This window comes from Oryzias melastigma, linkage group LG21 (genome assembly GCF_002922805.2).
Source record: "Oryzias melastigma strain HK-1 linkage group LG21, ASM292280v2, whole genome shotgun sequence".
Classification (NCBI taxonomy): Eukaryota; Metazoa; Chordata; class Actinopteri; order Beloniformes; family Adrianichthyidae; genus Oryzias; species Oryzias melastigma.
In genome coordinates this window covers 8,142,959-8,169,128 of record NC_050532.1, presented here as the reverse complement: position 1 = coordinate 8,169,128, position 26,170 = coordinate 8,142,959, and the positions used below count along the sequence as shown (strand labels likewise).

The 26,170-nt window shown below is 37.0% G+C and overlaps 1 protein-coding gene across 2 annotated transcripts in view; it reads right to left on the bottom strand.

Annotated features, from left to right (window-relative positions):
- The window catches only part of LOC112154878 (mitogen-activated protein kinase kinase kinase kinase 4), a gene marked incomplete in the record, with an annotated part of 67,819 nt that overhangs the window by 25,499 nt on the left and 16,150 nt on the right, over positions 1-26,170 (bottom strand). For both annotated transcript variants that reach the window (XM_024286107.2, XM_024286108.2), the window contains 5 exon segments: positions 672-802; positions 1,823-1,913; positions 2,051-2,161; positions 4,381-4,506; positions 11,570-11,626. In XM_024286107.2, the coding sequence (XP_024141875.1) occupies positions 672-802; positions 1,823-1,913; positions 2,051-2,161; positions 4,381-4,506; positions 11,570-11,626 (516 nt within the window).

Below are 26,170 nucleotides of genomic sequence, written 5' to 3'. Positions count from 1 at the left end.
TCGTATTGCTCAGCTACAGTGGTCATTTGGTTCAGATGTTCCACTCCGAGCATGGAGTGTATTCAGGCTGAGGAAACTCGGGGCGAACCAGAGCTCAATCTGATTGGAAACGAGACCATCTCTAAAGATAGGTCCAAGAGCAGTTCCTGGTCCCGGACCAGGAATCACTTGGATGAATTCAGACTGTAAATTTGTTCCGGATAATCGGGGTAAAAAAAACTCTTATTCCCTTTAACCGAACTAAATATGTCCAGTATGAATACATCTTAAAATAAAAACTCATTTAAAATTTCACTAATGTTATTTTTTTTCTTTTTTTTTTATTACAGCACATGCAACTATTAATAAAGCTCCTGTAATAAAACAACACAAGTAAAACATATTAAGACCAGTTGTATCTCAAAGAGGACCACCATATGTCCCAAGTATTTTATAATACACATATGAAAACATAACAGTTTTTAATTGTGTCCCCCCTTTTTTTTTCCAATCCTTATATTTGGGATTGTTCCCATACTTTTTCAAATGAAATAAAATAGTAAAATCTCCCATTAGGGATTAAGTATCAAATGCTTAGGAAATCCAGCTATAAGACATTTTAGATGTAAACATTACATCAAGTATTGAACTCAAGGACAGGTCTGATTCGTGCCTAGCTCATCTTTCCTTACCCTGTAGTCATAGGTGGCGTCTGGGTTTTCGTCACAAGCAATGACCTCTGGAGCCATCCAGTACGGAGTCCCAATGAAGGTGTTCCTCCGACCCACCGTCCGATCCAGTTGAGCGCTCACGCCAAAATCCACTGGGGAAACATGGGAAATGACTCAACATTTTTACCAACAAAAGATAGCTGACAAAAATGTATACTTTCACAGTTATTTTATAGGTCATAACAATGATCAAACGCTAATCTGCAATGACAAATGTGGAGAAACAAAAGCCAAATAGCTTGGAACCTCACTGAATAAGCTCTACGTGTTAAGAGTCTTAGGTGTCGCTCCAAAAGCAAAAAACATTTAAAGTCGACAGATGGGTGAATAAGCCAACAGAAATGGAGCTCTGTTTCACAAATGTATCTGCTCAAATTTAACACCTTCATACTTCAATGTATTTACAATTATATAGAAATAGATTATTCAGGTTATCTTGTTCAAGGTGACGCTAAATTAAGTGGAGTCCTGAATTAAATGGTGCGTTGCGAATTAGCAACATACGAGGTGAAAGGTTTAAAATGAATTTAGCAGAGAGAAGAAATTTGTTTTTGGCCAAACTGATAGTAGAAGTCACAAGGGGGTGGGATTTAAATACGTTCCCTTCCTCCCACTCCCTTTCAAGAAATTCGTTAAACTCCTTTTGACAAACTTAATATTTAATAGTTTTATTGTTTCAACTTATGTATACATAAGAGTTAACACGTTTATTTATGATTAAGAGTAGCAACTGAATTATTTACAAGTGTATATGGATGTTTGTCTTTTCCAATCAAATCCTAAGTTTGATGGACGTGTACGTGCATATATATATATATATATATATATATATATATATATATATATATATATATATATATATAAACTGTTGTCTTCTTTAGTTTTTTTTGTTTGTTTTAATTGCTTGAAATAACCATTTCCAAATCCAACTAAAATGTCCAAACCATTTTAAGGAAGTTATCACAAAAAACAAACAAAAAATAGGTAAAAATTGATTCTCAAACAACATGTGTCCATTTTATTTTCTAAGATAAAATACACTATTTTTTTTTCATTTTTCACAAGAGAATGAAAAGATAAAGATAAAAGACAGAAGCGAAAGCAGATCATACCAAGTTTGACTTCAGCGTTTTCCGTCAGCAGCACGTTTTGTCCCTTGATGTCTCGGTGGATGACATGATGAGCATGCAGGTGAGCTAATCCCTGCCCAAAACAAACAGATTACACATCAATGCACAAATCCACATTTTATTTTATTTTTTAAGCTAACTTTTATTAGCTGAATTAAACATTAAAAATGATTGCATTAGCATTCATATACGAGTGGTAGATGAACTGACCCTGAGGATTTCTCTGGAGATGTAGGCGATCCAGTCCTCCTTCAGCGAGTTACCTTTGGTGTTCTTGACTAGATCTGTGATGGAACCAGCACCACAGAACTCCATCACCAGCTGGAAGAGAACAGAATTATGTTCAGAGCGACATTATATAGTTTTTGTTGAAAAAATAATTTTAGCATTTGAGCCAACAGCTTAGATGCTAAGATACATTTTTCTCTTCTTTTTTTGGTGCCGTATGACCCTTGACCCTTAGGCTCTGCTATTGAGAGAGACTTGAAGGAGTGAAAAATCTTCATGTACATTTACTCTAAGATGTGATTGATACAGGAAGTAGAGTGGGTTTTGAGAGACGGCATTAGCGAGAAAGAAGCACCAACACAAATCCCAAAGGACAAAAAAAGGTCACATATATGAAAGCCCTGAAAACTCTCAGCTCAACCATGAAAGACTGATGTGAGGTTCTGATGTCAAAACAGCTTTCATCACTGAAATAGGGCCAATTTACATTATTCCACACCTAAATGGCGATAAAGAAAAGCTCGCCTCTAATCAGCCTCTGCACTGTTCATTACTTTTTAATGACCTTTCAGATGGTGGTGTATTGTGTCTCACTATTGCCTGAAGATGCACACAAACGATCCTGGGTGTGGTCCTCAGCGATGGTCAGTGAAGAAAAATAATTATTCCAAAGCTATCAGTTTAACACAGGAGAACTGGAGGGTTGTAAAGAACCAAAAGGGACGCAGGGAAAACTACATGCAGGTTTTGTCGGGGAGTCAGATCTCTCATCTAAAAGAGCTTGGAGATCAGAAAACCCCAAAGAAGCATCTTTATTTTATCAACTAGTTATACATTTATTATAGATAAATCTCTCAACTGCCCACTTTAATGAAAAACTTTGTTCAAATAGCACATGAAGCTCAAAACTGAGCGATAAATATGTCATAAATACATCAAAGAGCAAATCTGGATGTTCAGAGACTTTTTATATACTCCATATATTTTTATATATACATATGTATATATTTGAGTCAACGTTTCTAGGGCAACCACTCTCCAATCAGGAGTGAGCTCATTGGAAGTCCAAACCCGTACCAATTGAAAGCAGGCTTGGAAGAATCTAGCAAAGATTGTGAACGTTCGCACCAGACTACACATACATATATTGAGGTCTGATAGGTCATTTTATAACTTGAATAACTTGAAATAACAAAAATATATAATTTGAAAAAATTTAGGATTAGCAAGATCATGTTAAAAAAAGTAGTAGAGCAAGAATGGTTATCCTGACAAACAGAATAACTGAGCAACAGACTTGGACGGTACAATTCTTTTTCGCATCTATGTCAGTACAATCTGTTCATGGTGGATCTTTAATCATTCACTTTTTTTTAAAACCTTTATACATTCTGGCTAATGTCATAGTTCAAATGGTTCTTTTGGTTTTGTCTTAAATTCATCTGTATCAGAGAAAATAGTTGTGAAAATGTTGAGTATTTTTTTATAGGCTGTAAGACCCTAATGTATGAAAACAAACTCCACTTCCATTATGTTGCTACTCTGAGGCTTGGATTCAGTTCTGTGAGGCCTCACATGTTCATGACATCACTGTACTTACGGTAGTTAAATCTAAGATCACTTTTTTGGCATCCTTCCTAAACTGAAACGCGACTCCCCCCTAAATCTCAGTCAGATGCCACTGAACTGACAGAATCCTGATCCCAGGGAAACCCCCAACCACAGAGGGTCTGCTTGTGTTTGGGGAATCATCTGTGGTGCAAATGTACTGTAATTGGCTGCAACACAGTTGATTTCTGTTCACTAAAGCAATATTTTTAGCTTCAAACAAAAGTCTGTCATCAAGCCACAAATGTCCACCACCTGCACAGTCCTTTCAAGATGTAATCCATTACAAATATGACAGAGAACCCCCACACAGAGTAAACAAGCAGTGAAGAGCAACTGCAGCCTGTTTAGGTCATTTAGTTATTTTTTCTAAAAACATCTTATTAAAAGCTACATTTATAAAAAATTCAAATGATTATGTCAACACCAAAAAGCCAATTATGAAACCAAATTCCATTAATATAACTATTTTCCATCAAAATTAAAATCTTTGATTATTTTGAGGGGTTACTTTAACAACTCTTGCTTCACAGAGGAAAAACTGAGCACAGTTCAGGTAAATTGTAATTTAATTTTCATGTTTTAGCATAGGTATCTTCTTGTTTATGATATTTTAAAGCTGAAACAAGATAGACAGCCAAGCAGTAGATCAGTTAGGTTTGCATCGGCAGTGATCCACTATAGTCTGGATGTGGTCAACTTACCCAGAGTTGATCATCATGGCCCGGTGGACTTTTCTTAATGAAAGCTCCATAGTATGTAGCTATGTTTCTATGGTGAGAGTATTTCTTCAGCATGTTGATTTCCAGCTTTATTTCTTCCTCTTCATCCTGTGAGACAAATAAGATATAAGAGTCAACACTTTATTTCTGCTTGAAAGACACTACTTGTAATTTTTTTTATTTTCTTCATTATAGCTCTACAATATTATAAAGCAGCTTTAATTCAAAATTAAACCATCATTTATGCATTACTGCCATGTCACTGAAACTGCATGAAAACCATTTTCTTTTTTTGTTTTTTGGTGAAACCAGGGATATCCCCATTTCATGCTGCAGCCTCAAGAGTAAGGTGACATTTTCTCTGCAGCCTGGACTACTAAACAAACTGCATCCACATTGGATGTCCACAAAGAAAAACTCCCAGGAGCTGACCCTAACACTATAAATTGAAACCTGAAGGGTTTGGTAAATCTTTAGAAGAAGTGATTTCTTTGGAGCTGGGCAGCTTTTCTAGGCAACATAATGTAAAGCTAAATGCACACAACTAACCTGAGGTAGAGATTTATGTGTTTTTTTTTTGTTTTTTTTTTTTTTTTTTTACAGAAAGGCTTGGTGTTAAAGGTTAACACAGAGCTTTATTAAAGGAATTTTGTATTGTGGTGCATTTTTTTAACTGCTGATTTCCCTGTAATGACATTTTAGAGTCATGGTTAAGCTGAACAATCACAATAAAAGCTGCAACATCCTTCTTTGTCCATAAAATCCCATTAGTTACTGCTGAGTTTTCAGCTATCACAAATCTATAAATGAGTCAGCAGAAGGCTGGGATTGACTATGAATATAGAGTGTTTTGCTTAATCTACAACTGACTGTGTTGACAATATATGACTAGGTCAACACATGTTGAATTTTAGGTTGTTTATTTTAGCAAAAAACAGAAATGATGCAGCAGACCTATGAGGAATCATCTTGTAAGTAATTCTGAGTACAATGTCTGTTTTTTTAAACTGTTTCAGTGTGCTGGCAACATACAACAAGTAATTTTGCCAGTCGGTCAGTCAGGAGGCCAGCACATCAGTTTGATGGCCAGCTCCTCCTGCTAATCCACTCAGCAGCAGACAGTCACAGAGAGGCTGCAGCAGCTGAGCCAGACTCCCAGCAGGTGAGCGGTCTGCCCTGTCACTCAACCAGGTGGTTGATAAACCCATACAGAAAATGTGTCGTGCAAATAAAAGCAGGATATATATTATAAGATTTCAAAACATTAACAGATAAGGTCAGAGTGCACACAAAACCCCCAAAAATATACTATGGCAAAAAGAGCCATTGCTTTGTATTAATGTAAGCAACTTCCTGAGTCGAGTCAAACAGGAAATGAGGTGATTTATGATTTCTACATATTCACATAAAAAGCTTAGGATTTACCCTGATTTATTTTGGTTTGTTTATAAAACAGTTGACTTCAGAGAGTCAAAGAAGCCCAACTTCAACTTAAAAGCTGATTTAAATGGAATCAAACTCAATCGGCTTTAGGAGTAAAGCCCTTTAAAAAGTAAAGTACTGAACAGAACTTTAGCTTAGCAAATACAATATACATGAAAATGGAAAAGCCAAATCTAATTGATCTGGAAGTCAAATGGTACAAGAAAAAAAAACATTGAGAAACAAAAGATGTGTGATGGCAGGTAATTCAACAACAATGGGGCAAAAACTCAGAACTGTATCTTTTTTTTGTTTGTTTGTTTTGGAAACAATAAAGCAACATGTGTTCAAATGGCCACTTCTAAAGAAAAATCTATGTAATTTTTGTTTTGGGCTTCTGTTTTCAAAACTTTTGCGTTCACGTGTTGCTACGTAAATTTCTACAACCGCTCTTTGGGTTCCATGTACAAAACGTGTAGCCACTGAATGCACACTGAAAATTAAACCAGGCTGAATTTTGACCAATCATGGTCTTGGATTTTGTAGTGACGTATGATTGGCTTCACTTTTAAGTATTGAAGTGTCAACTGTTTGAAAATGGATTATGGAGGAGAAGTTAATAACTGCAGCTTGTGCCCGGTCAGAATTATAAGACAACAAGTCTTTCATATATCGGAATAGAGCTCTGAAAAAAAAAGTCTAAAGCAAGATTTGCACCACTTCGACATTTCGTACCAAGCCTCTTGTAACTGCAGCTGGTGAATATGTGCTAGAAAAAGAAAAATAACTACACTCTAGTTCAAGAACCCACGTTTAGCACGCTCTTGAATGCAATTAAAGTAAAACTTCAGTGACATACATGCTCAGTGTGTCCATAACTTTAAAACAATTGATTAGCTGACCACCAAAACAATGAAAATGAAGTGAAGATAGACCAACTTTTGTCAACATCACGCTATACAGTGCAACTACCCAAATTCCTTTAAAGTCCCACTCCAACTATATTTGACCTTTTGTAAAAACATTGCCAGTGGTCTTTTAATTATCATTATGCAGTTAGAAAGCGAGTGGAAAGCTCATTAGAAATTTTCCTCTTTGAGTTGTGGGCAGGACTCTTGGCGCAGACTTTTTTTACACCCTTTCCTGCTAGCCTATAGCACCTCACAAGCCCTAGCTATTATTAGCGCAGCAAAAAAAAATAAATAAAAGAAAAGCGAGCAATATCAGAGCTTTTGAGAAGTACAGTTTTAAACCAGAAGACAGCTCAGATGAGGAAAATGAGGAAGTTGAAGGATCTATTTGTCAAGTGCACACTTCAGACTTGTGACAGAAAAGGGAACCTTTAGCCCGTCAATGGTAGTTGCTGCGTCATAAACTCAAGCTTTTTCACTTTTTTAAACCCCTTAAATTATTTAAAATATGTCCTCCATAATGAGAAAAATGCTACAAAAATAAACATCTTCAAACTTTATTTAATTTATTTATTTTTTTAATTAGCCAAAACTGTTGGGCACCCTTCAATAATCTACACAACATACAAAAGACCAGGTTTTTGTAGTAGGCAGGTCTTTTTCTTCCTTTTAAGTTCAGTGACAGCATTAAGAGAATAACCATAAACCTGCAGATCTAGAGCAACTCTTTGACTTTCTATCACAAATCTCCCTGTTTTTAAGTAGCTTCTAAGTTTTTGTAACTGTGCAAATTGAGGTTGAGTCATTGCCGCCTTTTTTTATAACAAACTACCGGTTCAACAAACAGCAAACATAAAAACACGCCCAGTGGACAAACAAGGCAGAGCTGGATGGAGAACTGGCAGGCAGACAGTGACCTACATGCCAGGATACAGATGCAGCACAGAGATAATGACATCACCTTCTCTGTCATGCATTCACTGCGTCTCTTTCTTTTTCCACGTTTTAAAGCTGCACATTTGCTTTGACTCGCCATCTTCCCCATTTGTCCTTGCAGAGTGACTTTATTGTCTCCTGTGAGGACTTGAGGGCCATGTTTGCGTATGGTTATGGCCCACGTGCTCACCTTCACCATCTCACTTTCCCCTGAAGTCCAGCCTTTCAAAAACAAAGATTCACAAAGCCGCTCATTATCATTCTTGGGCATGATGCGGTGGGGAGACTTGGTGGCGGCCATATTGTTGCTAAAGTATTGCAGCACACAATGAGAGCAAAAGCTGACTAAACCACGACCCCAAGGGAGAGGCGAGCCGCCAAATGGAAATATCATGGAAAACAGAGGCTTTGGCTTTGAGAGACCAGAAGGCATGTCTGCAACAAGCAACCAAAAACCCAAGGGAACTCGTCTTGGGCATCAAATTCAAACCTCCTGCCACTCATTCTTTCCTTATTGAGGGTAACAGAGAAACATTTTCTATAATTTCTGATCCACAAAGTACAAACACCAAGTATAATTAGTTCACAGATTAAAATTATTTTCTACAAAAACAAATAAGCATAAGTAGTAACTGTCCAACTAATGATAATATTTTAGGGGTGCAGGATTTGTTTTCCGTTAGGAAATGTGCTAATTTCCCACTTCTAAATATAGTAAAGGAAGTTTGTAAGTCACATTGTCTATTATTCAACTGAGCATAACAATAAGGTTCCTTTTCCATCCCCACGCGTTGCTTTCACACCTCTGGATGAAAAACAGTGGGGGGTGACAGACAGAGTACAGCAGTCATGTTTATTCCTCTGTAGGTTTTACAACACCTGGGCAGAGAAAATGAACAAGAGAAGAAAATTCTACCACTAAAAGTTCCAGGAGGAACTCAAAAGAACAGGGAAAAGGGTAAGAAAAATATAATGTTCCTTTTTTCCCTCATCAGTTCATTTTCTAAACCCTTTTAATCCCTACTGGGGTCACGGGGTTGCTGGAGCCTATCCCATCCAAGTACTAAGGTGGGGCACACCCTGGACAGGTCACTAATTCACTCCCACCTAGGACAATTTGGAGTCGTCAGTTTGCCTATGAAACATATTTTTGGACTATGGGAAGAAACCTGAGATCCCGGATAAAACTTTAAACTCGTTTGATGAGACATGTCTTATAAATGTTAAAGATAATCATGACTCAGATCTCCCTCAGGTTTTTTTTTGTCACAAAATAATTAAAAAAAACAACAACAACAAAAAAGTCAATAGATGAAGATAGAAGACAACAGGGAGTAGACTGATTCAAATGAGACAATCAATGCACTCTTAGTGATTTAAAACTATAATATCTCTAAAACTTTCATTTGTTATGGTCCCTTCAGAGCCCTTCATGTAGAAAAAAAGAGCTGTACAGCCCTTCTTCCTACTTCCTGCCTCTTAATCTGACAAAAAATGATTTTTTTCACACCTTCCAACATAAACCCAGAGGGTTGAAAATTGAGATTAATCCTGACTAAACTCCTGGCTAAACAGTAACTCAAAAGAAATGTGCCAGGTAAAAAGTGCATTGGGACTCGATGCAGTTGTAGTCTGATGGAACCCATGTCATTTGCAATGTCTCTGTGGTTCCTGCTTTTGATCTTTACTCATTACAAATGTTCTAATAACAAGGAATGAAGGGACATTTAAGCCCATGACTTTTAGACTATTTCAAGCATTTGTGGTCTGTTTTTGACCTCTCTATTTGTTAGTTATCAACTTACTTCAACAAATCATTGAGAAGCAGTGTTTTCTAGCTGTAAACCAAAGATGAACACAGTTGCATGCTGCAAAAACAGAGTGCCCATTTCTAGTGCAAGTTAAGCTGTGGAGCAAAACATGCACAAACACATGCCAGCGTTTTAAACCCAAGCCCTGCCATTAAATCAAGCACATAAATCTCAAATACCAGCAGTTAGACCCATCCCATAAAACCAACAACTCTGGAATCTTTTCATTTTAACACTGCACTCTTAAGATGCCATATGTTGACTCCAAATATGGGAACAGGCTTTGTCAAAGACAGTATGTGCATACTATAATTTTAGCTTCCAAAGAGTTTGCACACATGCATACCAAAACTTTAAAGCAAAAAGCTGCTTCAAATTGAAAAACTTGGTTGCAACATAAAAAATAAACTGTTTTGGGACATTAAAATGTTCTTTTTTTTATCCAATTCTATTCTTAACTATCTACCTAATCTTTTTTTAGTATTATTACTATAAAGATCTTATGAGGTAAACAACTTCCACTGTCAATCTTCCATTTTTAAAGGTGCTCAGGTAAATTCAGCATGAGGAGTTTTACAAAGGAAACAGGTGAACCGAATGGAAAAGGAACCATTATAAAAGTCTTAACTACCAAAAAAAAAACAGAAACGTTACTTTAAGGCCTTGAACCCGCTCCCCAGCATGTGCATTTCTCTTCAGTGACTCAGCTGGTCTGAATGAATAAACATATTTCCATCAAATGTCCCCTGATCATTTCCTCTCTGCTCCCTTTGATCTCTCTGGTTAGAGGCGCAGCTCCTGCAGGACGGAGATCGTAGCGTCTGAAGATGCAGCAGGATTTTTTCAACATCTGACAATTACATGGATTTCTTGGTAGGTTGAGTTTACAGATGAGTCCGACATGTTCAACACTAAAGTCCTAAAATTATTTTTTAAACAATTTCAATTGGAAATAATTCTTAAAAAGCTCTGAAAATTACAAGGATAACATCTGACTACAGCCAGAGTTGTGGAAGATCTAAGAAATTCTGCCTTTATTCTTGCTGGAGTTTGGATGACAATGCATTTATGCAAACTGAGCTGCAACTAGTAGTGTCCTTCAGTAAAAGCCAGTAAAATCTCATCCAAGTGGGACATTTCAAGCCAATACATTCCTCAGAAGTCAGAAAAAAAGTTTGGTGAACTGAAACCCTTAGCCAATTCTTTTCTTAATGAATCATTTGACCCTTTAACACCAGAGATGTCACCGGCAACGCCTAAATAACACACGTTCTTTGATGAACTGCAACTGTTCACACATTCAACATGATTAAGCTGATTCAGATACGGATGAAGCAGCTTTTCACTTCAGCTTTGCACTGATATGCAACACATTACTAATGTAAAGTGTTGCATATTTGCACAAAGCTGCTTTTCTCAGCTTCAGAATCTACTGGAATTATGTTTCTTGCAAAAACGATTAAAAAATTAAAGTAGTCAAAAAAAAATAAACACTGGAGCTAAAGCTCTGGTGTTAAAGGGTTAATTAACAAAACCAAAACTTCAATTCTGGTAAGAATTTTGTGACTAGACACAAACCTCTTTGGATCAGCTTAAACTAATAACATTTATACATATATTCAGTGTGTGGGTTACATGTTGTTGTTAGTAACATGTAAGAAAAAAAAACAGTCCAACGGCACAATATGATAGCAGTGTTAGAATATTCACAGTAATAGCCGCAACTAAAAATAAACAAACTGACATTTTGACAGCGTTCTATGTACCTCTCAAAATCTCTTCGACATCAGTAAACACAACCAGAATTATTCCATTCATAAGGCACTCTGGATTATAAAGTGCACCGTCATTTTATGAAAAAAAAATGTCTTTAATTGCGCCTTATAGTCTGGAAAATGCTGTTTTAATGAATGTATAAGACGAAACACCTATTTTATCCATACCCATATTCTTTAGTCAGTTGCTGCAGAGGACGCAGTATATTTTACAGGTTATTTATGAATTTGGTTCTAACTTTGGATGTTTTTCCTTCTGTGAAAACCCCTTTACTGTATTCCTTTATAGGTGTACCCACTTATTTGAGTCACTGACCTCTGTGACGTCCATGACCTTGATGGCTGCCAGTTGTCCCGTCTTAACATGTCGACCCTGAAAACACAAATAAGAAAAGATGAGGTGAACTGTTCGTTTTCATGCTTTCATCGTGCACGCTTACACATTCATCGGACAATCTGTGTGGCATCTGTTAAAGTGTGCAAACCAATGTCAGAGGATAACAAAGCCACTATAATGTCATATTTACTGTTCATGGTCAAACATCAGTAAATCCAACAAGACTTTTGACTGCGTATCAAAACGCTTCACATGGAATGACTTTATTGCTCAAGGGAACTCAAGTTGATTCACTTTGCAATAAAAAAAAAAATACACAGGAAACCTTATTACTCTATACTGCAACATTTTCCACGCCCAACTTATTTTCTTGGCGCATGGAAATGAGGACACTTGACGTTGAAGAACCAAGCACAAAGATATTTCTCCTACAGAAGATATCTTAGCTTAAATAAATAAATAGTCATTTTAGCAACTAATTTGTACCAAGACTGCTGAGATGGAACACTCTTCTCCTTTGGTTCCAAAACCTTGTCTCATTTTAAAACAGGCAGGAACTACAGTGCATGTAAGACCAGTCCCATCAAGAGGTAGGAAATAAAAAGGCACATCATGTCCAGTACAGATATTGATTTATTGTTACAGTGAAACCAAGATTAACAAAAGCAGGATGTAACAACTTTAAACCCCTTATCATTTGCTTCTTCTTGTAAAGTAACAAAATTGTTTTTATAGATCACATTGTTGGTAAAATTGTTAGTGGGAGTTAAAAATATTGACAATGTTTTCACAGATGGGGAAGTGGAGAAGAAAATGACTGCGTCATGCTTGTAGACTGAACTGAACTATAAAGTTTCCTTTGCGGGGAATGGATTCATGACACCTGAGCCGCTGGTCTGCAACGGGTTGGCGCAGTGCACAGCCTGTGTGATGAGGGATTAACCCATTTCAGTTTAGCCACGGGGCATGTGTCTGTGAGGGCAGCCAGGCGGGTGAGAAGGTCAAGGGTGATCGAGGAAAGAATCTGCGAAAGCTACAAGAGAACAAATGTCTACCGGTCTAATGTGGTGGAAACTACAGGACCGTGTTCAAAAGACCAACAGACATTTACTTTAGTAAACTACTAAGCTGTAATGCTTGATGGATTGTTAGAGTATTACAGCTACCGTAATCAGGAGCTTGGTGGGATGATATGTATTGTGCTATAACATAATGAAGTAAAAAATGAGTGTGTTGTATTTTATGTTACAACTGAACAATCTTGAGAATTTTGGTAAATAAAGTTTGACTTATCTGTCATGTTAAACTCTCCACAAAGGCTGCTTATTGTAGATACACAAAAACAACAACACTGTAGAAAATAGAACTTCCTATCAACCCTTTATACCAATCACCCGTCTCTTGGCCCCTCTAAGCATTCTGGGTAGTGTAGGATACATTAGACAAACACAAATCTGTCACAACTCTCTTAAGAATAACTCAAAAAGAATACTTGAGAAAACAAAAAACATTTTACAGGAGTTTTGTTTTAACACGTTTCCTTTCAAAAATCTTCCAACCAGTTCAGAAAGCACCACATGGTTCAACCCACTGAGAGCATCAGTGACTTGTCCAATTCTTTAATCTGATAGACTTCTCTAGCCATCAGCTTAAGGTCTTCAAGTCGAAACTTGAAAATCTGTCAGTAGCAAACTCCCTGCTGTGAAGACCAACCCTGCCCTGCTATTGCTTTTACAATTCGCAAGAAAGAGCAAAAACAAAATAACAATAAATAACAGTCACAATCATGCAGAGAATTAAATATTCTTTTAATGCCATTTGGGAGGTTTTATACCATAGATAGTTAGTGAATTAAGATCTAAGGAAGTTATATTAATCTTGCATTTGGAAAAAATCCCCCATTAAGCAGGTGATTAAAAAAAAGAGTTAAAAATCACTTTACAGAAGGGGTTATTAATGTGTGCGCCTTAGTTTGACATTTTTGTGATTAATTATGACCCAACCTTTGTTAGATCACATCCTTTGTTTCTGTATTTTAAAATATTAGATTGTTTTGAAAAAAAAATTCTTAAATAGTAAAAGTAAGAACGGCCTTGAAAACGGTGCTAAAACACAACAGAACTTACAAAAAAATGAATTTAGAAAACAACCTTTTAATTATATAAAAACACGAGTAAATGTAAAACATTTTAAAATAACATTTGCCAGGGCTCCTCATTGCTTTGCCTTTTAAGCAAAAAATGATTTAAATTCTGCATATTTTTGCAGCAAATGAAATTTAACGTTTGTTCTGTTCTTAAATCTAATCTGTTGAAAGTCAAAGCAAAGACAAGTCTTATGTCAGTGAATGGAGGACACATGACGTGTCTGCATTTATATTGCTTTGTTCCTGTGACAGGAAGAGATCTGCAAAATCTCGACGGATTTAGAAAGAAAATGCTATGGTCTTGTGGTGCTACCCGTCATACTTTAATTTCTTAAATTAATCTACATAAAAGCTAAATCTGATTACATATGGCCATACAAACAATCCCAGAGTATGTGGAACTATGGTTACAGTGTTTTTTAAGTTTAGAATGCATGCATTCACATAATGAAACTACATCTCAAAGCCCACAGACAGCTGAAAGAGTGAATGTATGCAGGCAACATGATGGACACCAAGGACGCAAACGTGTCCTTCCTTCCTGAGGTTGAAGGAGTTGCTGTCCCCCATAACCTTGACCGGACATGTGCAGTTTTAAAATAGCCACTAAAATTAGGAGAATTAAAGAACAACATGAGACTGTCCAAGTTATTAATGTGTGCTTGCTTCTTAGAAAGACCACAGAAAATAATAACCCTCTACAGATCAGAACACACAAAGACAGGCGTACGACTGCTGAAAGAAGGATGACATCATCTTCTCCGGTTCCTCCGGTAAACAATGAAACGCAGATGCACACGAGACCTGACAGTATAAATGTGGAGAAAATCCTATGAAAAAGCAAAGCAAGTCAGAACAGATGCAGCTGACTATGGTCAAAAAGTTACGTTCTACAAAGGAGGAGTATTTGTACTAGTGCCTTTGCTTTTTTTCCCCATTTTCAGCAGATTTTAAGACATTCATTTAGAAATCCTATCATAACACCCTCTTGTAACATTTAGTGTTCTTTCATACCTTTGGCTATCAAGTGAAAGTGAACATTTTTGGTGTTACATAAATGTATTTATTCTGGGCAATTACACCGTTTATCATGTTTACCAGTGTGAATGTGATCCGGAAGCACCACAGGCATACTAGAAGAAAACACAGACAGTAATGTGCTTTTATAATTCTCTAAACTGTGCCTCACTCATCAGCTGACCAAACTTCTGAAGGTTTGAGTTAAAGTTTATAAATTGTTTTAATAAAATGATCAATTCTCATGTTAAAAACTGACAGCTGTATCATACACACACATATATATACATGATTTAATACAAACTTATAAACTAAAATTTCTACCAAAAAAGGTGCTAAATGCACACGCTAACTTAGATTTTGCTGTTGCAGCATTAAATAAATCCTGAAACTTGTGCTTCCCAATAATACAGCATATTTTTTAAAATAAAATATCATTTTCTATGAAAAAAATAAATATACAAGGAGCTAAAAACCTCTAAATCTTGTATTAGACTTTATTAACTGAGCATAGATAAAGCTGTTATTGAAACTTAAGGCTAATGCCTCCCGACTGACTCCATGCTTCATTGGAATATGATATAATTCTTCGGTCATCTGCTCTCCCGTGACTAACACCATGATTTATCCTCAGTAAACTTCCTCAAGTCTGTGTGTGGGATTGTTTGAACTGGAGTTTCCTCCATCATGGAAAAGTCTGCAGGGCTCAGGAAGTGAAAGAAGATGAGTGTTTGGTTAGAGTTTTTGTTTTACATGTTAATTTTTCAGCCAAGCACATCAGACCTTTGTTGGCTGTTTGTTGGAAAGAGGCATAGATGCCATGTGTGTATTCTTTAGAGTAAACATCCTTTATGAGGTAAAAAGTACATGATTTTCAAGTTATAGAAAAATGAAACATCATTATTAACATTGTGGGCTTATGTACCATCACAAAATGCATATCCATCAGTGAGGCAACAAATTATACCTTTATAATCAAATATTTATCACAAAAATAAAGACAAATCTTGTGCTAAAGTTGATTTTCAACTTTTTGCGTTGCAGACTTTCTGACCAGCAAAAGAGATGTGTTAATGCATCAAATAGGAACATAAAGCCCAGATGGACAAAGTTTGTTTACTGTTAGAGTCCTGTAATCATCCTGTGATTTAAGACATTAAATTATTTAACTTTATTAATTTACTAGAAGGTGCAAACAGTCTACCTTGTTTTCCTTCCCTCCGTTTTCTCATTATAACATTTATTAGCACATTATCACCACAATTTTTTTTTTTCTTGATAATAAGATAGTGGATGTTGTTATTACGAGATAACACATTTTGTTATGTTGAAATAATGACTAATATACATTTTCCATTTTTCTACCATCCACAGCTAAACAGAGAAAATGTTGAGCACTAGTGTACTGATTGATTCATAATTGATTATTTTAATTGTGGTCTAACGTACAGATGTTGTCGGTAATAAAAAACGTCTGAATTAGTCATTGTCATTTGAAGACAATGTTGGTCCAGCTGCAGCTGCGCAGGCGACTGCTGTTCAGTGATCCTGAGTGGATCACCAAAGAAAATGCAACTTTTAGCGTTGTCATGCCAACGAGAAATACTATCGCTTGGTCTTGTTATCACAAGAAAAAAAAAACTTGTTTCATCATGAGATTGAAAAACTAGATGTCATTATTACAAGAAAACAGGACAAAAAAAGGTAGATGCTATTATCTGGAGGAAACTGTGATTTTTATGAGAAACTAGTCAAAAAAATAACAATTTCCACCTTCAACATTTAGTTGTTTTTCTCTCTCTTTTGAGTTATAAAAAAAAGACACAATATTTGAAAAAAACAAAAGGTTTTATTTTTTTCTTAAATTCTCTAAATGAGTTTTTGGAGTCCTGCTGGCATTATCCACAGGCTGGTAGGAAAAGAATGAAGATGAGTGAAGGGAAAGGCGGGTGAAGGGAGCCAAGTGTCTGGGGTTTTGTGGAGAAAAAAAAAGAAAAGAGAGAAGAAGCCACAACGATAATATAAATTTATGAGTGTGTGTAAGACTGTCTGTGAGTGTGAATTAGGATGGAGGAAGATGGAAACTTGGTGACTGTCCCCCCGCACGGAAATACCAGCAGAGTAGAGTCATTTTAGAGGGACACTTAAACCCTCATAACAGTTTGGTTGTCGACATATTTATATAGTTTAGATTGAAGCTGGAAATGGTGCTGATTTGGGTGAGAATTAAGGATTTGTGCGTGTGTATGAACATGTGCTTATGTGTGTGTGTGTCTTGGTTTTGGGGACAAGGACTTCTTTATCTGCCCCCTCCTAAGAGCTCTGGGGCATACACAAGGAGGCCAGGTGCAAGCTTTGGCTGAGATACACAACCTTTAACACATGCATAAATGCACAAAGTGCACACTTCCCATCTTTGTAGTTCAGCAAGCATGAAAACTAACAAGTCCTATGATACAAACAAGGGTGTGAAAATCATGAAAAAAGGAATAGTCACTAAGCTTTCTTATATATTTATCATAAACAAAATTTAAAAAAAATTAAAGATGAAAAATAAAGAAAATACCAGATAAGGGATCATTTTTCTCCATGATTCCACACAGCAGCTGTCTATGAATTCCTCACACTTCATCAACAAGTTTGAACAGTTTTGCAGAGCTTGATTGTTCGACACAACACCAGAAGACATTGCAAAGATCTCAATATCCTGATCATTCTCCCGGAGAAGCCGGTTATAGGATTATGAATTGACTGCAAAGTTGTTTCAGTAAAGATTGTATGGGGGGAGGGGGGCTACAAGTGCTGTAATTAGATCTAGTAGTAATAAAGGGGGGTTAAATTCTGGGCATCGGTGCAACTTTCCATAACGTAATGATCCATCGTCTCATTTTTTTGAAACCTCGGGGTGGGGTGGCGTGGGGGTATGAGGGAGGCTGAAACTTGATAAGGCTCAGAACCAGGCTACCAAACCACAACATCAGGGCCTTTCCAGAGAGGCATGTAGAAGCAGCTGAGACAACAGAGTCCCTTTGGAGATTCACAAAACGAAGAACGCCAAAGGTTTGACGGTTTTAAAAAAATCCCATCCACAAAACAACTCAAGTTTGACACTACGAATTGACAGAATTCTAGTTTGTTGAAATGCTTATTACAGGGCACAGAATGGTCAATACCTTAATCCATGTTGATTTTAGACTCCACCTGTTGATTACATGACAGCATGTCACAGGGCAAAGCTGACCTCCTCATTGGTTGACACAATTAATTATTTATGAAAGTTTAGATATTTGAAGTTATGCTGCCCCCAGTGCTCAAATTGGACCGCAGGACCTCAGATTGCATCTGTGCATTGACTAAACATTGAAACTGGACAAATTATGCTTGATGTGAACACAGCTTAAGAAACTTGCACTTATTTATAACTGACACTTAAAAAAAAATCTATATAATATTGCAGGAAATGTTAGTGTGAAAAGCAATTTGAAAAGCAAACACCATTCTCACTACTTTTTTTTAAGACAAATACAATGTCACAGATTTTGCAAACCATCAAACACGAGTATTTTATTAAGACCATCTATGAATCCATGGTGTTTTGATGATGAAAACTTAGATGGTCTATATAAAAAAATATTAATATATTAATATTAAAAATATTTTTTTCCCATAAAATTGATCAAATGCAATGCATTGTGTCTTTATTCGTCAATATAGTGAACATTGACGCACAATGGTTTTTTTACAGAAACTTCTGGAAATTTCTAGGGCACTGGACTTTGGAATTGTAGATTTGAGTAGCAAACAAAATGGCGAACGCACTATAAAGTGCACTATGCAGTGAGTAGTGATGGGATTCAGACACAACCATAATCATATTAAACTAAAAGCCAATGTAAGATCTATTGCTGCTGCATCTATTAGGTGATTCAAAGTGAGAAAATCAAGACCGTGCTGCATCATTTTTGGATTGTTTAGTCTGGTGATATCCTTCCGGCCCCCATTTCACTATGACATTCCAGTCCTCTGAGCGGGAAGGATCAGCAGAGAAAACATCGGTATTGTGGAGACATGAAAGAAAGACATGAAGCAGAACTAAAATCAGCTTTTTTTCCACCAGTCAAAGAGACAAATATAAGATGAAGGTAAAGCGTTAAAAAAAACTTGGTCTAAATCAGACAAGTTTTTGTTTGCCATCTGTCCTGCATGCCAACAGTAAATGAGAAAAACTTTAATACAAACCACAGAGATATAATTAAGGAAGTCCAGATACCATCTGCACGATAGCATCCAGATTAATCTATGGAGTGCTTTGTTCAAAGGAACATCAGGATCTGATTAGTATCTGATTTAGCTTAAAAATGTGAGTGATCTAAAGAAAGGGCTTTGCTAGGCTGGTCTGAACATGAACAGAGATAAATTGCCTTTCATAAAAACATTTTTAATAAAGAATGAATATGTTTGTTAAGCAATAAAAATTTGTTTTTTAGAGTTTAGGAGCTATAAAACATCACTGCTTCATCAGATGCTCTGTTTGATTAAGACTGAAGCGCATGGGAACACTGGAGGAATTAGCTTGCTGTCAGAAGCCATTGGCCCTGATGTTAGAACAACCCTGGGCTGACTCCACCTCCAAGGACCGTCTACCCCGAGATGACATGGAGGAGCAAGACTCCTTAAAGCCCATTATTCTCTCTCCATGGCTCATTAGTGTTGATGTTGGCTGACTGGGAGATTTCAGAGATATGAATCAGGCAACAGTTTTCTTCTAAACCAATCTTGTTGGAAAGGCCTCCTCGCAGGCTCAGAATGAAGCATTATAAACAGATGTAAAAGGATGGGAGATAATTCTGGCTGGGAGGTAACCGGATCGTAGCTAGAAAACATGTGAAAGAAACATTGCAGACCAGTTTGGAGTGGAAGGCTCCATTCTTGGACTGCTACTCTGAAACCTTCAAGAAATATCAAAACGTATTTGATAGTAACTCAGTAGTAACTCGCAAAACATCATCTACAGCAAACTTGGCACGTTTAGTTGTTAGTTCATGAAGGTATAGTCAATACATTTTCAATAAACCACATAAATGTATTGACATTGTTTTATATTCGGTTATAATAGCACTGTCGTAACGTTTTTGGCGTTAAACTTATGTACAGACCAAATCCTGCAAGTTTTAAGTAAAATGTTTTTATCCATGTATATTTTAAAGTATTATTTTTAACTGAATAGTTTTTCTTGAAGTAATTTGTTGCATACATTGTGATGTGCTTTTATCTACCTATGTATTTCTCCACTTCCTAGGTTGTAAATAAGAACATGTTCTTAAAAGCTCACCTAGTTAAATAAAGGTTAAAAAAAATCTGAATTTCTAAGCTTACGTGAAGTCTTTTAAGTTTTCTTAAAAATAAAAATGACTAGAACTGTAATTTCAGACTGTAAAAAAACATGTAGTTTATTCCAAGTTTAATTCAGCAATATTTTTGTGACTGAGCAAGAAAACTGACCTACCTAAAAATAAACTGAAACAGAATTTAGGCAAACATCCAAACAGGATTGTGGATTCGATGGCTGATTACTGTGAAGTATAAACCATCCATTACGCTGCCAATAACTCTTTTGTGCAGTCAATGGCATTATTTTACAAGAACGGAGGCAGCTCTATTCAAATGCCAAATCCTATGAACGCTTGACATAAATATGATGCCATACTTCAGTGTCTGCTCTATTTGGTTGATCTCTCTAGAGCCAGAATAAGACAGATATTTATGGTCACCATATTTTACACCTATACGAATTTGTGATCCATCTTTATGCTTTAAATAAAGCTAAACTGGCTGTGTCTTCATCAGAAAGTTATAATGAAACTGCCGAGGTAAAAAAAAAACTTCAGTCTATTGTAAAACAAAGTAGAATTATTCTAAACCGTAAGACCGCCCTTTCTGGTTTGTCTCAAACACGACTCTTAAACTATCATGTTGAATCCGTGAAACCTCCACCCACAAACTCGAATATCTCATGAAAGACTTTTTCTGCTCCGCATCAAAAATGGAGCAAGAGTTCAATGAAGGGATAGTGAGAGCTACTAAAGTCTTAAAGCTTCTTAAATTCATCCATACACCTTTAATCAGAGCAGTTCAATTGGAGTCTGTACCTGACTATATGTCCTACTGCAGGACAGTCCAATCCTGGTCCTTGAGCTCTAGCACCCTGCTCCTTTCAGCTGTCTCTGCACAATTTGCTGCTGATTAGGTAGATTATTTACTCAATTAGGGCCTGAAATCACCATTCAGCAAGTCATTGGACTCCAAAGAAGAATAGTGTTGGCTTTAGATCACAAAGATTGTACAGCTTGTTCTAAAGTGTGATGGTGCTCATTTGATATTTACAGATGGTTACCTTGGAAACACTAATAAAGCTCTTCAAAACTCCCAAACACTTTTTAGTCTGCACTTGTATAGCAAAGGCTGATCCATTTTAGAAGCTCAGATAAAACATTTATGTCCCTTGGAAAAATAAAGTTTTTTAACATTCAAGGTCTGTAAATCCCGCTCAAATTTTCTAATAAGCCTTTATTTAAAATGCAAAAGTGGAAAAAACAGGAAGTAGTTAAACCTAGCTAATCCATGAGAGCCAGAAGCTGCTTCAATCCAAACCATTGCAATGCATGATCAGTGCATGACCACGCCAGACAAAACTGTTAACTCAATGAGCTTATTAGCCAAGCCTGACTGGCTTCCCATTTCTGAATGCTGAAATAAGCTCAGACCAAACAGCTAAGTCTTTACTTACTTAGAATTTTGCGGAAAGACACAAAAAAAAAATCATATTTCTAGTACTAAAAAACTGTTCAAAATTTAAAAAGAAATCCAAATCAAATAAGACAGAGTTATAGTTTGAAAAAACACAAGTCAATTCATATTTATTTAACTAAATAAGCCTGACAGAATCAAAAAAGGTTGATCAGACTTTTTTCATCATATGTTTGAAATAATCTTAGTTGATTGAAAAGTTAATTTCATTTTCTAAAATCTTGGTATGGCTAAATGCAATTCATGCTTGTTTGTGGTTTGAATGCAGGAATGAATTGTGAAGAGAATTGAGTGAAATTAATACTACCTGACATAAAGATTGAATATTTGTAGTATTGTAATCAATTATTAGTATATCTCTCGAAACAGTGAAAGCAGCATCGTGCTGCGATTACAACAGCAGATTCGTTTTACAAACCATGACAATGTTGAGATCTGATTTTAAAGACAACTGAGTTTGTTTAAAGAGTGAAAACAAATGAAAACCCCAGAAGGCCTTCAGTCCTGCTCCTCACTCATGGATCGTCGCACATCTCCGCTAATTCCGCTGCAATTCTTCATGTGAGAGAGGAAACAGAGCGCGAGTGGAAGTGTGGCATGTGTGTGCAACCGGCCGTGTCAGACGGAGCTCGTTTGGATGACATGCGTGTGCTGGGGTTGGTCATCTGTGTTTTTTCATTTTGTCTGGGCTGTTTGAAGTGGCCTACTTTAACACAGCCACTGATGCAAGTCCTGCATCACTGCAGTTGGAGCGGAGAAACACTGCTGCAAGCCAACCTAATATACTTTACAACAGTATTTATCAAATTAGAAACCTTTTTTTGTTTCAATTCTACTTTTTATTAAAAATTCATGCAAGACATTTCCCAGATTTGCCATTTAACTTGTATTTTCAAAATGGCTCTTTAACTGGAGGAAAATCCATCATGAACTTTGCAAGTAAAATGATGACAATATAGGTCGTGCAAAACCTGGTCTGGCTCGCACATGCCTTGGTCTCCAGCATAATTAGGACAGAGGTCGAAAGGAGTATAGAATTACTCAAAACTGCACAAGCAGGAGCAACATGTGTGCAGCATACCACTGTGCATTCACCTATTAGTAGAAAGCTAGAGGACTTCTGAAAAGGTTTAGTGCGTATGTGGTAGAAAACTCATGATGCATGTTACCCTCAGGCAGCTGTAGTGCAGTGTGTCACCATGGAAACAGGGAACACTGAGAAAGCGTGTTTAAAAAACGGGTCAAAAAGTATGTTACATGGACAGAGTCTACATCAGAGCCTCGAAAAATCTTTTAAGCTTCGTTCACAACAGGCATGTGACACTCGTTCTTGAACACAAATTCATGAATGCATGTTTAGCCCAATGGTGTTCAAGGTGGACTGTCGCTACTTGATACTAGCGCATGTCCACCAACTACAGTTCGAAGAGGCTCAGTGCGAAACGTTGAAGTGGTGCAAATCTCGTAAATCTTGCTCCAGGCTTTTTCTTTTACAGTTCTATTGCGATATATGAAAAACTTGGTGTTTTTCAATGGCCGCATGTTTTTTACATTGAGCCCCTGAAATGAGCATATATGCACATTTACAAAGAATGTCGGTTTTCCACCAATATGCAACACTTTACATTAGTATTGTGTTGCATATCAATGCAAAGTCCCTTTTCTACGCAATACAATCCGCTGATATACTTTAATCGTGCGAGCACTTCACCTCTGAAGAGTGTTGCATATCAGTGCAAAGCTGCTTTTACTTTAGCATTTGCTGGAATAACGCTAATCGCATACACAGTTGAAGAGTTATATTAGGGTTAAGAGGTCCCTTGAACCACCCTCCAATCCTCCTTAGACAACCTAAAAACCCACAGATGTACCTGCACAGGTTGAACCCCATACAGGTGTGACTGTAGATAATCTGATACCTCTAAAACATAAATATGTACAAAAACACACTGAAACAACATTGGCCGTAAAGTAGGCCAGATTATTATTACTCATTTAGATTCATTATTTTCTGAAAGTAGGAAATACAATTGTTCTAAAGGCTGATTCTATGCTTTCGAAAGAAAGAATAACATTGTTTTGTATCCGCGAGGGTTGCACCCTGTGGCCACTCAATAAACGGAACACCAACCAAACTGGTTGACTTGACAAAGCAGCTTTTGTTAGCATGCTTCCAAGTCTGTTTCACACTCACTGTTAAATTGACTCAAACTTAGCATATGTATACAAGAGGCATCTGACTAAGCAGAAAAACCAAGCCCAGTTCCGAGCCAAGCCCGAGTTCCCTTGATGATTTAGCCCTTTGATAGAAGCTGCTGCAGTGTTCAGTGTCCTGGAAGAGCTGGCAGGTAGACAAACCACTGAACATGTGAGCGGAAGGAAGGAGAAAAAAGAAAGATTGGAACCGTTTCTTCAAAGCGCCTCAGACTCTGCCAAGATCTTCAGAGCCGTGGCCGAGAAAACTGATCACTTTTCACCGTGAATCATCTTCTCCTGTTCCTGCTCTGTCATTTAAAGCCTAATTCTGGAGCGCATCCCCTCTATGAAGAATCCTAGCAGTGACATGTCCAGGTTAACCCCTAGCCTCCCTCCAAAGAGGATGCCGATACCAGATGAGCCATGTGGTTTATAGTGAAATGCTGACAAGGACAGTTTTCTTTCCAACCATTAGGAATGTGGCACCTTTTAAAATCATTTTTAAGAAGACTGCTGCTGCAGACTACTCCCTCAGCGTATGGACGGGGTGATATTGGAACCACTGGAACTTTCGACACGGACATCTTTATCACCTCTTCAAAGAGTTGCAATGGTAATAAAGAGGTTTTGAGGGGGGGGTGCGCTCTGGCCCTGGTAATTATACATGGGGAGAGTGAGGTCTGAGGAAGGTTTCACATTCTCGGAGGGCTGTAATAAAAGAAAGCGGCTCTTTTTCCAGCACAGGGAAGGGTGAGGTGCACCTAATTAAGACCGAGATGTTTCAACCACCAGTGAAAACACACGCAGCTTAAAAAAGAAAAGCTGAACTGGCAGACAGGGTGGCATGGTGGGGTTATTTTAAAAGCAGCCTTAGTAAACACAGACTCACTGTTGCCTCTTTTTTTCTATTTTTTGCCCCACATAGAATTTAAGTCATGTCCAATACTCAAAAGCAAATTTAAAAACTCTAAGAAGCCCTTAAGAAATATAAAATAAGGCTCAACTCAAACTAAACTTCAAATTATTGAGTAAACCAGTGGCCTCGCGCGAAAAAGAAACATTTGTTCTGATGTCTGAAGCAGTGAAGATAAAAACCTCAAGCAAAAAATTAAAACAATGAACAATGAATTCAATTTTCGGTAGAGATTGTGTCAAAGTTGAATAAAAGGTCATAGGAATGCTGATTATCTAAGATCTACCAAGAAATCTACAATGGGATGAAAATAATAGTGGCTGGGTTAGCTCATTTTATTATTAAATAGTCTACACATTTGAATCAATTCCATAAAAAACAAGATTTTACAAATGCAAGATCACTGATCGAAAATTTTTTAGGCTAAAATATAAAAATTGTGTATTTTTTTAACCACAAAGCACACCAGATTATAAAGCGCAATTTTTAAAAAAACAGAAGAAATTATCTATTATCATGCATATAGACACCAGATTAAAAGAACACATTAAGCAACACTAAAGAGTCACATAATGTGATTGGGCTACACTAACAAGAATGTCTAGAGAGTACATGAGGTGTTGATGGGAAGTTTTTCTAGTTAACTCTGTTGTTACTCATGTTTGCCTCCTCTCTTATCTGCAATGGTTTCCCTCTGCAGAGAGTTTAACACGACAATAAAAGTAAACTCATTCACAATAACTCTCAAGATTGTTCAATAGAAACAAAGTACAAAAATGTGTATAGCTACACGTGAAGGTAAAACTTTTAAACGCGAAAGGTCAAAACGTTTACACTTATGCCTGTTTACCTAGATTTTCCATTGGAAGTGGGCGCTTAAACACACATTGCAGACACGTTGTAAATGCAGCTTCACTTGCAAATTTGCCCGATAAAGAGTTTAGGAAGACATTGTTAGAAGCGCAAACAGGCGTGAATTTGCGAATTATTTTTGGTGTGTATGTAGTATACAACAGTGGTGGGAACTGATAGCTGCATTCCTGCTAGTTTTCCCAACATACCCTGCTCCGGCATGTTTCAATTGGCTGAACAGACCTGATCCAGGTAATCAGCCATGAGTGAGCCAACAGTATTTGGAAAACATGCAGACACACCAGCCCCTCAAGGCTTGGAGTTACCAACCCCACCGTGAGACGAACTAATCATTTTTGTGATCCAAAATTTGAAGCCGAACGAGTTGTGACTCTTCATGCAGTAGAAGCAGCTTCTCCTTTGTCTCAACATACTGACCCACAAGTCAGATCTGCCACTGCAGTCTATAAATAGACAAAGATTTAACCTACAGCAAAGCCAAAGAGAGGAGGTGTTAGCCACCAGAGCAAAGGCAAACATTAGCAGAGATCCTTCTTGTTCCCTGATGTATTTAGTTTCATATCTGAAAATTTTGAGCTCTCAAAAATTCTTTACAAAACTAGAACGTTTGCATAAAGCAAAAAAAAGA